This window comes from Triticum aestivum, chromosome 7D (assembly GCF_018294505.1).
Source record: "Triticum aestivum cultivar Chinese Spring chromosome 7D, IWGSC CS RefSeq v2.1, whole genome shotgun sequence".
Taxonomy (NCBI): Eukaryota; Viridiplantae; Streptophyta; class Magnoliopsida; order Poales; family Poaceae; genus Triticum; species Triticum aestivum.
The window spans coordinates 550,707,350-550,719,926 of record NC_057814.1 but is presented as its reverse complement, the minus strand read 5'-3'; the positions used below and the strand labels follow the sequence as shown (position 1 = coordinate 550,719,926).

General features: G+C 47.3%; 2 protein-coding genes across 2 annotated transcripts; both read right to left on the bottom strand.

The window, feature by feature from the left end:
* Positions 1 to 2,488: 2,488 nt before the first annotated feature.
* LOC123164598 (11 kDa late embryogenesis abundant protein) lies at positions 2,489 to 3,176 on the bottom strand. The gene has a single exon (XM_044582134.1). It carries the CDS (start codon positions 3,145 to 3,147, stop codon positions 2,638 to 2,640), a length of 510 nt encoding a protein of 169 aa, XP_044438069.1. The 5' UTR covers positions 3,148 to 3,176; the 3' UTR covers positions 2,489 to 2,637.
* A 362-nt stretch (positions 3,177 to 3,538) lies between these two features.
* On the bottom strand, positions 3,539 to 12,304 carry LOC123164597 (probable cadmium/zinc-transporting ATPase HMA1, chloroplastic). The gene is made up of 13 exons (XM_044582133.1): positions 11,682 to 12,304; positions 10,833 to 10,983; positions 10,551 to 10,735; positions 10,164 to 10,310; positions 9,484 to 9,679; positions 9,219 to 9,331; positions 8,541 to 8,779; positions 7,355 to 7,460; positions 6,438 to 6,602; positions 5,736 to 5,952; positions 5,117 to 5,304; positions 4,947 to 5,033; positions 3,539 to 4,198 (listed from the first exon to the last, which is right to left on the bottom strand). The coding sequence occupies exons 1-13, from the start codon at positions 12,189 to 12,191 to the stop codon at positions 4,022 to 4,024; spliced, it is 2,481 nt and encodes an 826-aa protein (XP_044438068.1). The 5' UTR covers positions 12,192 to 12,304; the 3' UTR covers positions 3,539 to 4,021.
* Between the last annotated feature and the right edge of the window lie 273 nt (positions 12,305 to 12,577).

Sequence of the window (12,577 nt, the reverse complement as noted above, 5' to 3'; positions counted from 1 at the left end):
GTGCTAATTTGCTGATGAATAGTGCTAAAATTAGTGATTATTTCTTATCAAAAGCATGTTTTCCATTGGCTTGGCCTTCCCCAAGCAGTTTTTACATCATTCGGCCCTGTTGATACTATTTTCCGCTCCGCCACTGAGTGTGAACCAATCAGATAACTGTTGGAATTATCATCCCGCAGTTCCAGCATTATACTACCAAAAATGATCATTGAAGGTAACTGTGTACAATTATCATCCCGCAGTTCCAGCATTATACTACCAAAAATGATCATTGAAGGTAACTGTGATACACGGTTTGATATCTTAAAATTTTAAAAAAATTGAAATTTCATGATACTTTTTTAAATGCTTTTTAAAATGCTATCTTCATGTAGGGGTGCGTGGCACACAGGAGTCCAATGCATTTTCCCATATATTTGTCTTTCTTCTAGCGCGCTTTGTTAAATTTGACTTGTACAGTCACTAGCCACGGTTGAGGCACGCGAAGTATGTACGTGCACACAAGTGTGAGTTCGTCTTCAGAGGCAACGTTACAGCCAGGCTGCTCCGCTTGGAAAGGCATGGGCGTGAAGCATCTGCAGTCACGCATGCGCAGCGCTTAACCACGGTTGAGGCATGTAAGAGCATCTTCAGCCGTGTCCCAACAAGGCCCCTCAGACGATTTTTTCGGCCGCCGGCATTAGAAAAAGGCCCAAGTTACGTTTCCAAGGGCCCAGTTTTCACCGGCTCGGACCGAAATTGGCGTCGGCGGACCCAACCCGAACCCGGCGCACTGGGGGGCGCTCGGGGGCGCCGGGCGAATCTTTTTTGCGCGAAGAGCCGCGGCCCCTTGCCAGCGACTCGACTCTCTTCTCGCCGCTTCGTCGTCCTCATCGCCTCGTTCCCCGTGGCGAATCAATGCCAAAGCTGCGCGCTGCCGCACCGGTCAGCCTCCATTGATGCCTCACGGGCGGCGCAGTGAAGGCCGCGCGACGCGCGTCCCTCGCCCGCCACGCGTAACGCGCCGGCCACGCGTACTACACGGCGCCTCCGTCTATATAAGCCGACCACCAGCGCGCCGGAGACACGCACAAATCCTCCACCACCCACGCGCTCATTTCTCCCCCTTCCTCCCTCGCCTCCTCTCGCCGTCTCCAGTTCAGAAGAATAGCCGAGCGCTTCCCAGGCGACGGCGCGGCGGCGAATGGCTTCGGGCGCCGCCATCTTCACGAGGACGAGGCTCGCCTCCTTTTCGAGGCCGAGTACCCGGTCCCGCCGGACATGCGGGTGCCCGGGGCATGAAGGATCAGCGCCGGCGGCGTGCCGGTGCCACCACCACCCACCGGGGCGGCGCGACGTGCGGAGATCGCACGTACCCGCGCGTCCCTGCCGCAGGCGGCGAGGGAAGGCCCGCGGTACAGCCCCGACAGCCCGCTCTGGGAGCCCTACTTCCGCCGCCGCCACGCCGAACAGCTCGAGGCGGCGTCGTGCCCTCCGGCAGGCTCAACTCCGAGGGCCGGCGCCGGTGGTGGGGCGTGCCCGGCCGCACGTTGGAGGCCGCCCTCGAGTACATCGAGGGCGGCAACACGCCGCGCCTCTAGTACCCCTCTCCCACATCCTTCTCACGCCGCCGTGGGAGCTCCTGGACGTCGAGGCGCATGGAGAGGCCCGGGGCGTCCTCCTCCTCGTCCGGCCGCTCGTCCGGCTCTCCCTACCTCCGCCCCGTCAAGCCGGAGCCCCAGGACATGCCTGTGAGCGCGCGCACGGCGACTCCACCCCCCTCCGACCGCTTCGTCCTCGTCGAGCCCAAGCCGGAGCCCGGCCTCCCCCCGGAGTACGAGGACATAGCCGGGCGCGGCCACGAGAAGGCCCTACAGTGGACGCGAGACGACTACTACCGCGACGAGATGGTCCGGCAGCGCCGGGCCCTGGAGGAGATAGAAGCCCGCAAACGTGAGCGCGAGGACGAGCACGGCGTCGTGATCCTCGACAGCGACGACGACGCCCCCGGACCGTCCAACCCGCCACGCCAACCAGGGGAGGGATGCAGCAGGGACGGTGGCGGCGACTACACGCGGTTCTACAGCCAGGTGGCGGGGGAAGGGCAGGCGGCGGGGGAAACGACGATGGAGACGGCGAGGAGCAGGCCCTAGTAGTTTTTTTTGGTAAGATATGTTTAAATTTGAACGAACTCACCGATGTTCGCGTTTATGTTTGCGCCGTATTTAAGTTTTATAAAAAAACATGGACGCCGCGACTGGAGGCATCACGTCCCCAACGCGCGCTTTAGCGCCGGTGCGCCCTCAGGGAGCAATTTTTAGCCCCTCCTGGGGGCCCAACGGCTGGAGATGCTCTAAGTTATGTGTCTGCACAGGTGTGAATTCTCTAGAGGCATGGGCGAGTGGTCTCCGAAGGCAGGGTAGGAATTCGCCTTGGGAGTAATGCTACAGCTATGTACGTGGTTCGTAGCTACCTGTAGGTGTAGTAGCATGTTCAGGGAGAGAGGGTATGAGGTCGTGAAAAGCGGTCTGATCAACATAGTTTGTCACGGTCGGGAGATAATTATTGCTCTGCAGCTACACTGATACTGATACACCTGAACCGGATAGACTGCAACACTGATACGCGCGCATACACGGCCGTAGTCCTAGGGAGGTCTCACTGGTACTGCCCGCCGGTGCCAGTCGCCGGCGCAGCGCCGCCGCCGACGCGCGGGTTATGTGCGGCGCTGGGCCTCCCGGTGCCCGTGGCGGTCCCGATCGGCCGGCTCTCGGCCACGCCGGCCTCGACGCGGCCGCCCGTGGGGGCGCCGCCGGGGACGATCCCGGGCGCGCCCTGCGACGGGTGGTACGCCCCGGCGGTGGCCCGCTCCTTGGCGGCGGCGTTGGCGAGCATGGCGTCCCGCTTGACCTCCTCGGCGCCGTGCACGCGCTCCCGCGTCCTCGTCTCGGCCGCCTCCCTGTCGGCGGAGCTGTGCGCCGTGGCCTTGTCCACTTGCCCCTGCAGCGTGGCCCGCGTCTTCTCCAGGCCGGAGCACGCCGAGGCGCCCACGTTCGCCGCCGCCTCCTTGGTGGCCTCCATGGCGCTCCGCCCGGCCTGCATGTCTAGTGGAGTGGCTGCTCGAGCTCCAGCTGTGTGTGCTTTGCAGATTTTGGCGAATGCTATCATTCAACTGGTTGGGATTTGGGAAGATGTGGTGAGGCTGCGGACGGATTTATAGCGGGCACCGCGTCGGCAGCGGCGATAGACGTGGTGGCGACACGTGCGTCGTGTACACGAAGAAGCGTTCCTCTTTCTTTCTCCTGTGGTCCACGCAGGCTGGTGTCGTGGCGGGCTGTGGTTTGGCTCTTGGTCGACGAAGATGCTTCAGGTCGGCGATGGGGATCTGCTGCCGACACGTGCACTGCCAACATGGTGGCGTGGCACCCAGGAAAGAGGCTTCTTCACGCGTGGCTCCACCCCGAGCATTTTCGAGGTATAATTTGAGACTTTGCTTGCATCCATGTCACTGACGATCGATGAATTTGAATCATTTTTTTAATGAATTGCCAATTCAAAGTAACCTCACAGATAATTTATTGGTCCAGCTTGGGAGCTTGGAGTTCCAGGTTTCAAGCTCAACAATGGTGTTCGATAACTACAACACATCTGCAGTTGCAATTTTTGCCTTACAGGATGAAATGATCGTCACTTCGTCAGAGTACAGACGCAACCCCTTTTGTACTAGTTGCCTGAGCGTTCAGCACAGATTTGTCGTGTAACCACCTTCGGCTCCAGATTTGTCGAGTAACTCACTACACAGTAGCTTCTCTTGGCAACAGATTCACCCTTCTACCCGATGCACTGGACCAAACAAGCCTCAGCGAACAGTTCGATTACAGGATGCTTGGCACTGCTATGAACACAGCATGAAACGAGGCTTGTTTTCTTTACAAGGTGGTGCTACGAGTACATCCTATAAAAATCAGGTCAGAAACCTGTCACCCTAAACGCCCCACAGCTCATGCAATGAAATTACAAAGATAACAGCCGGTATACATGTCTACAAAGGAACGGTGCTAGCTGAGCAATCTGAGGAGCTATTCAACTTTGCCGAGACGTGGTTTTTTAGGCTATGCACGAGTTGTCGGATGTCATCTGCCCAAGACCATGTCGGAGGGTTGAGAGCCCGTATTGAGTTCAAGCAAACGAGAAGGGTTCCTCCTTCATGGAGAAGAACCTGAAATTTGGACAGAATGTGTGAATAGCAACAAATAACACAATAATAGTGAAGTATGCGCACATGCTAGGGGAGTTGGAGAGAAAGCACATGTGACTTGCAAGTAAAGTGTATAAGCTCCACTTCTAATTTCTTATGGTACAAGATCATCTTCACTAGAATCAACTGGTGTTCCACTCACACTAAACACATCCCAACATGATAGACATATTGAAAACCACATAGACATTGCAGAAATAGATCACAAAAGAAGCTTGTGAATCAAGAGGTTTAACATATACATAACTCTGGAAAAACTGGTTTACAAATCTACTCCCTCTGTTCATAAATACAAGACATTTTGGCAATTTAAACTGAACTGCCAAAACGTCTTATATATTTATAAACAGAGGTAGTAAGATTTAGCATATTTGTGTTCAATATGACCAGGTACTCTAACCCATATTAAATATCCAGGTATTTTTGTTTCAATCAACCTGTCAATTTATCCGCCGGAATTAACTTAACTGATTTCCTTCAAAATTAACAACAATACGATGATGCTAGTCCAGCCACAACATGTAACACTTCACTATCAATATAAAATGACCATATTTTCACTCCTAGACTTTCAAATCATAGTATGCCACACAGATTGTTAGCCTTGGGTCATTGGCAAGTGGTCATCATCAGATCAATAAGTTTGAACTAAAACCACGACAAGAATTATGGAACGGTGGGAGTATTATGCAAGGAAGAACGAACTTACCGTCAACCAAAGAGGAAGAAATCCTAAGACAGAAGGAAGTGCAGCAAAAACAATACAGGTTAATGCAAGAGCTACGCTTTGCTTCACCTGTAAGGATGAACCTCAAAATTGTAAGAACCAGCAATATTGTATCGATAAGTTTTCCACATTGAGCTCACAAGAGGCATTACCAATGAAGTTGTTTGACGAGCTTTAGCGATACAAAATGGCACCACACATAAATTATCCTGCAACAACAGAACATCTGCAACAGCTACCGCTGTTGCACTGGCGCGTTGTGCTAGAACAATACCAACTGTTGCAGCTGCAAGAGCTGGTGCATCATTTATACCATCACCAACCATTATTAAACCTCCACCTGAAAATAAATGCAAAGGTACATAATGATTAGCCATCAGAAGTAACTTCCCTTGGGCCAAATAGTGAGCATATGGTGATATGACTGCAAGCGGAAATTTCTATGACAAAAAATTGGGCTGACAATAAGTAGAGTGCTTCAAATGCACAATAAACAGAGTTTAGTATGGGAAAGAAGTGCTGAGGACCTGAGGTGGTAGCTGCTAGGTTATAGATCACATACAATAGGAACTAGAAGTTGGAGGAAAACCATTTAGGCATTTGATCAAGCCATGCAACACGGAAGGAGGTGAAATTGAGTAGAAAGCAATCCATCTTGTTTAAGTGGTGGGTGTCTAAGCTAGATATGTCGATAATGGAATAACATATGAAAGGGGAAAAACTGTTGTAATCATAAAACTGCCATTTGATAGTCATAAGAAACTGAAGTACCTCCCTCCCTTGAAACTGCCTTTACTTTGTTCAACTTGTCCTCTGGCTTTAAAGAGAAGTGAACTTCTTCAATACATACAGCTTTAGCAACTCTCTGAGCACTTGATTCATGATCTCCAGTAAGCATCATGATTCGAAGTTTAGCCTTTTCTCTTAAGGTATATATAACTTCACAGACACCAGTACGGGGTTCATCCTCAAAGTGGAAAAGGGTTACCTGATAAGATTCAATGACCGGGTAAATAATACATGGAAGGTAAACCTTCAGATAATCAACAACTTCCATGGTGATTTGGTGGTGATAATACATTCAAATGGTTGTGGGCATGTAGCAAGAATATTTGGCAGATTTATTATGGGTAAAAGGCACTACAGCCTGCCAGAACTTATCGTATATAGACCGACTTATTTTTCATTTCTGCTTTGCTCTCCCAGTATATACCATAACCCAACCAGCCAAATGAAGAAAATAGTGTTCGACAAATCACACTTTATTATTGATGTGGGGCAACATATGAGCTTAGATTGCAACAAGTAATCCACATTAGATTCCAAAATAATTCTCAAGCCTGAATTAACTTATCAATTAACATAATTATTATATATGAATGCTTACATGAAACATCCCAATGAAATAACTGTACAGCAGCATAAAAGAACATCAAAAGGCATACTTATATGAGAAGATTTTTCCTAACTCACCTTTTTATCTACTGAGAGAGCAGCTTGGACAAATTCAGGACCAAATGCAGAACACTTTACTGCCTCTTTTATTTGTTCAGATTCACCATAAGATCTGTATAGTGAAGAAATATATTCCACAGAACCGATAGATGCCTTAGCAAACTCATTTTCATTGTCTCTTGCCTGTAATAGAAATAGATGAGTGTCAACCTAACATACCAAGATCCAAGTTCTCTTATGCTTCGTACTGACCAAACAACACACAATGTACATTCTAATTGTTCAATCTACGAGAGACATACCCAAAGCATAATAAGTAAATAGGGATGTAATGAGTATGTGTTGCTTATAGTAGATGAAAGATCAATGGCATTTTTCAATAGAACACTTTGACTTCTTCCACTCTTGCCTTTTCACCCAAATGAGATGATTAAACCAATTTGATCTACACCATCCAAACTTGATACATCATCTCATTATCATGTTTTAAGGGTGTTCCTCTCATGATATAGTTATGCAATTCAGCTAATACAAAACAAACCATCCAGCCAAATAATTCCATTTTTCCAAAACCACTCTCATTTATGAACCTTCACAACACCAAACAATGACTAGGACCAATTCTAGACAGCATGAGAAATCCAAAAAAAAATGTATATGCACTATCGATTTCAACATTAACCTTGGCATAGTTAAATTTAGAAAAATACTCTCAAAATAAAATTTCCCTGCAAATTAAGCATATTTACAATGGTTTCCATATTCCAAAATAATGAACATTACACATAGAGATACAGTGGCCAAGCCTGCCTGTCCACACTGTGGCAGTCAAGCCTACAATAATACCCCGCCAACAGAAAATTCTTCCTTCATATATCTACCAATTTCCATATGACTTTGCTGGTTGAAATCTATAGTATCTAACTTGCACATACCTTTATGCCACTCAAAGTAGCAACAACTCCTCTACCAGGTAAGCTCTCAAAACTCTCAACAGCAACCACTGGGAGGTCTCTCCCAACAGAGTGTTTTAAAACTGCCCTGTGAATCATACAATCAATATCAAATTACTGCTATAAATTACTCTACAAAAAATCATAACATACACGAAACGGTAAAGAACATAAACTAAACATTATGAGCTTGAACATCAAGCTTAAAATAGTGGCAGGAGACAAGAAAGTTTACACCAAGTTTAAGGGCATTTGATAGAATTCTTGTTGGCACCTCGTCTATAAGCTAATGAAAATCAAGCATGGTACACACTATTGGGATTGCAAGGATTCATCGCCGCTGACTAGCAGTGGACTCGTACCACTTTTTTCAACGTGTGTCGTGTGGACTCGTAGCACTTAAGGGACAGACTAGTCAAACATATCTTTCTATGCAGCTATAATTAGAAAATACATTAAAAAAAGGTGTTGCATATTTGCATTCCTTTCTTTTTTGCAAGCACATATTTGAATTTCACATTGAAGAAAACCATAATATTGTTTTGTAACGCCTTCAGGTTCAGGTTCATCAGTTAACTGAACCCTGAAGTGCACAGCGAGTGCACTACGGTGCAGCGAGGGTTGTTGGGCCACGGCTCATGTAAGCGTGCGTGTGAGCGAGAGTGGCCCGAGGGCCAGAACTACTTAAGTGGGTGTTGCACTCTGTCGAGGCATGATGAATGTGAATTAGATCGATCCCCTCTCCCCTGAGCTCTCTCCCCTCACTCCTCTAATCTCTCTCCCAAATTCCCCTCTCGAACCCTAGCGCCGCCAGGACATTACATGTTTTTAAAGCACACTAGCAGAATGTGTCAAACTAACTTGTACATTGGATGATTCTAGTTGACGTCAAACCAGACACAATTGAATACTAAAGTAATTCTGACAAATAGTTTAAAATGAACTAGCAGATTTCTTTGATCAAAGCACTCTGATGAAAATCTGGCTATCAGCAGTATTGGCCTGGATGGCTGGATTGGCTATAAATTCAATGCAGGTATAGTAACAATACATTTGACCCAAGGGAACTAGTGTTCCAGGGGTTGCATAGTTCTAATCCATAATGATGCATGCAAATAAAACAAAACAAATAAATATGACCTTTAGGAAAATTATCCATTTTCCTCACCTTCCAATAGGATGGGTTGTTCCTTTCTCCATAGCTGCAGCAACAGCTAGAGCTTCACTTTCACAGTTCGGAGTACAACAAGAAGGGTCAACACCATTACTCGCATCCAAATGTCCATGAATGGGCTCAATTGCTTTGCACATAAGCTTCCCAGTTGTTAATGTGCCTGTCTTGTCAAAAGCAATAGACTGACAAGAAGAAAGGGCATCTAAGACATGCCCACCTTTCAATAAAATTCCCTACAGAGGAATAAAGAAGAGAATAATTCCACTATCACACTCCAGAAGAAGGTTCATTCAAGAAAAAGGAGCACGGGTCATAGTAAATGCTACAACCAAGATACCACAGTTTGATAAGATGGGCTCAAAGTAATAACTGATATCTTCCCATGCACACATTCATGTCAGGAGTAAGGAAGCAGTACACAGCAACAGCACTAATATAGTTGTAGAACAACAAACAATTCAGATTAATATGCTCTTATCTCTCACAGCCCTTGTGCACATAACCATAAAACAGAAAAATGAGTCAAAAATATCCCAGTAAAATACTGATAAAAATTAGAATAAACAACTAGATGATGTCACAAAATTTAGAGGTCGAAAAGGCACTGCTTATACCAACTGAAGAAAATAATCGATCAATAAAGCTAAGAACGTTGAAACTTTCAGACAGTACCTTACTTGCAAGAGAACTGATTGCAGTGGCATATGCTAATGGAGCTACTGCCAATGCACACGGAGATGCAGCCACCATAAGTCCTAATCCACGGTAAATTGAACCCCTACAAACTAAAGAAAATGTCAGAGCACAGAAAGCTCAATCCTAGAGTCCAGTGCATCAGTTCAGTACAAATTGCCAAATCATCAGTACTGAGCTTTCTGAAGCATGAAGTATTTGTAATAACACCAACACAGCATGTCATGTGACCTTAGGGGAATACCTGAGTTACCGAAAAAGGGCCAATTAAAGAGGAATGGTCCCAGTAGTGCAACAGCCAAAGACAGAGCCACGACAACTTTGCTATAATGCTCCCCAAACTCATCTAACCATCTTTGCAACTTTGGCTTGTTTAGCTGGCCCTCTTCAGTCAGCTGGACAATTCTGTTGAGTGTTGAATCCTCCCATGATTTGGTCACCTAGAACAAAGGTAACTGAATAAGAGCATGAAGAGGTAACATTCTGGAAGGAGACACGCCAAACATAATGTACTGCACTAACTTAATGCTATGTTAGGAGAAAAAGGAATAGCAAATTTGTTGCCGGTAACTACCAACAAATACAATTAGGTTTGTCCATTATGTAAAAATTAATTAGGTTTGTTTCTCGTTTTCTACAATATCACAGAATGATGTTTCCTGTCAGTCTCGAATGGTTTCATCTCGTCAAGATGGCTATGCAGTACCAACCATGACTAGCAAGTTAAATATTACAGGCCTGCTATTAAATAACTGCAATCATGTTTGTGTGTGAGCAGTATAGCAGTACATACACATCCTAATATCCTATTTATGAGAATAAAGCAGGATAAGAAAATGAAGCATCTCAGGATTAGCGAACAAAACGAGCAAAGAAAAATGAACTTGGAAAAGGTCTCTTCGCTGAAAAAATAAAAGGCCTAACCTTTACAATCATCATTCCTTCCAAATTCCTGGCTCCACCTGGTATAGCATCCCCCACTGTTCTCTCAACAGGTTTAGTTTCCCCAGTGAGGTGTTCTATGGTGATTGTGGATGATCCTTGGTAAACTTCTCCATCAACAGGCACAGCCTAATGAATAGAAGAACTGCGCCACAATGAGATAAAATTCCTAACGAACTAGACTAGACAAATAGCATCTACATGAAAAAGGAATAGAAGAAGATAGGATATAGCATTATGCTCAGTTAGTAACATGAAGACAGTCCAATTGAAAGAAAGACAATAACAATGTGATGATTGTGAAGAGACTATGAAATGAACAAAAAAAATTTAGGAAGACAGGGAGTTTTAAATAAACAAACAACACACCTCACCAGCTCTGACCAAAATATGAGAACCCACTTCAAGGTCATGCACAGGAACTTTTGCATAATTTAGATTTGAAAAGTGTGCCGATTCGTCTCCACTTGTTTCTAGCAATAGTGCAAATTCTGGATGATTTTCCTTAAGTTCCCTCACATCATACATTGACTTGCTTGTAAAGTACTCTTCAGCTGTAAGAAATGACGACAAAAGAGAAAACCATCAGTGAGTGATACACAAAAAGGAGCTAAAATGGGGAAAGTTTCAAAGAGTGTCAAAAATATGTACCAATATGGGCTAAGTTAAACATTGCAAGAAGTAAACCACCCTCCAATGAGTTTCCCATAAATATAGAAGCAAATGCTGCAAGAGCCATGAGGACATGGATATTTATTTTTCCATCTGCAATATCTACAAGAGCATCAAGTGCTGCAGAAACCTACAATAAAAACAGGAAAAATGTCACATAAGCATTCCACAGACAAGCAATCTCAAAGCAACGAACATCTTTATTTTTGTTTGTGTCAAGGAGCAGAGCAAGCATAGCACTTCCCTGTTCAATGGAATGTAGCTAGAACGATTTTCTTCGCAAAAAGTGGCTCTAATTGTAACAAACCACTATAGAAGAGATTTCTGAAGTTTGGAAATGAAAATTTCCATGGTGTGCATTATTATCGAGTAATTGAATATACCTCCTCATTTTCAATTTTTATTTTGAGTATGTTTCTGTGTTGGTCTGCAGTCTGCTGGTAGACCTGATATGCAGCCTGCACTAGATATTACCCCCAAACCAGTACTACGGTATCAAAGTTATCAACTCAGCTGTTCAGAAGTTTAGTTGAATTCACACTGGTCAATCCTATCAGCTTGAACAAGAGCTTTAAGGTTCCATAATGGTATCACATTAGCAGTTCCTTCATAATCTCTTGAGAGCAAATTTCTCAACAAAATTCAATGTCATGAAATGAAAGCATTCACTAAAACTTCCTCTGATGAACAAAATCCTCAGAACATGCTTAGAAGTCAGTTCAAGTCACAACGGCATGGTTCTAACTAGATTGGCATTGGTACTTCAACTGCTCCTATGTACTCCTAACTTATAGAAACTAATAGCTGGGAAGCGTCAGCGGATCTTACCCCGACAAGAGGGAAGGCGACGGCGATGAGCGCGGCCGGCAGGCGCCCGACCGAGTTCAGCAGCGGGACGTGCGGGCAGACGGCGGCCATCAGGAGAAGGGCGAGGGAGATGCAGCAGAGCTGCAGGTGCTCCCGCAGCGCGTCGGCGACGTCGGCCCACCCGATCGCCCTCGCCATCCGCATGACCGCCGCGCCCCCGCCTCCCCCGCGCACGTCCGCCCCGCCGTGGCCGTGGCCGTGTCCATGGTGGCCGTGGCTGTGGCCGTGCCCGTGGTGAGTGTGCCCGTGGTGATGGTGGTGGTCGCCGTGGGCGCGGGGGGTGAAGAGCAGGGAGCGGCGCGAGGCGAGGAGGAGCGGGGGCCTGGGGGCTAGGGACAGCGCCGCGGAGGGTAGGTGGGGGGCGCGGCGGCGGCGGGGCTGGGGGAAGGGAGGGGGCCTCGAGACGCGGAGGAGGTGCGCGGGGCGCGGGGCGGAGGAGGAGCACGCGGCGGAGGCGGTGAGGAACTGCATCGCTGCTCGCGGCGGGGCGGGGGATCGCGGCGGCGGGGCCGAGGGGCGTGTGCCGTGTGGTGATGGTGGTGGACTAGTGGTGGTAGTGAGCAGCTCGGGGGAGGGGGAGAGGAGAAGGAGGTGGGCTCGGCCTTGGACTTTTGCGCCGGGGGGCGTGTGGACGACGGGGACGCTGCGAGCCGGACGATGGTGGCCCTGTCGTCACGGTGTCGATGGAAGTGGATCAGGAGGGAAATCATCTAAGAGCATCTTCACCCGCGCCCTTAACAGGCCCTCTTTAGGCGTTTTTGCCGCGCCGGCGCCGAAAAAACGGTCCAGTCACGTCCCTAAAAGTCCATTTTTCATCGGCTCGGGCTGAAACTGGTGCCGGCGGACCCAGGCCGAAC

What these genes read in the sequence shown, in the direction of transcription:
- LOC123164597 (XM_044582133.1), bottom strand. Translation starts at nt 12,191, where the DNA reads ATGCAGTTCCTCACCGCCTCCGCCGCGTGCTCCTCCTCCGCCCCGCGC. An exon ending in CTCTCTCAGTAGATAAAAAG is followed by an intron (nt 5,953 to 6,437) that starts GTGAGTTAGGAA and finishes GAATCTTATCAG; the next exon opens with GTAACCCTTTTCCACTTTGA. An exon ending in TTCTTCCTCTTTGGTTGACG is followed by an intron (nt 4,199 to 4,946) that starts GTAAGTTCGTTC and finishes TCCAAATTTCAG; the next exon opens with GTTCTTCTCCATGAAGGAGG.
- LOC123164598 (XM_044582134.1), bottom strand. Translation starts at nt 3,147, where the DNA reads ATGATAGCATTCGCCAAAATCTGCAAAGCACACACAGCTGGAGCTCGA.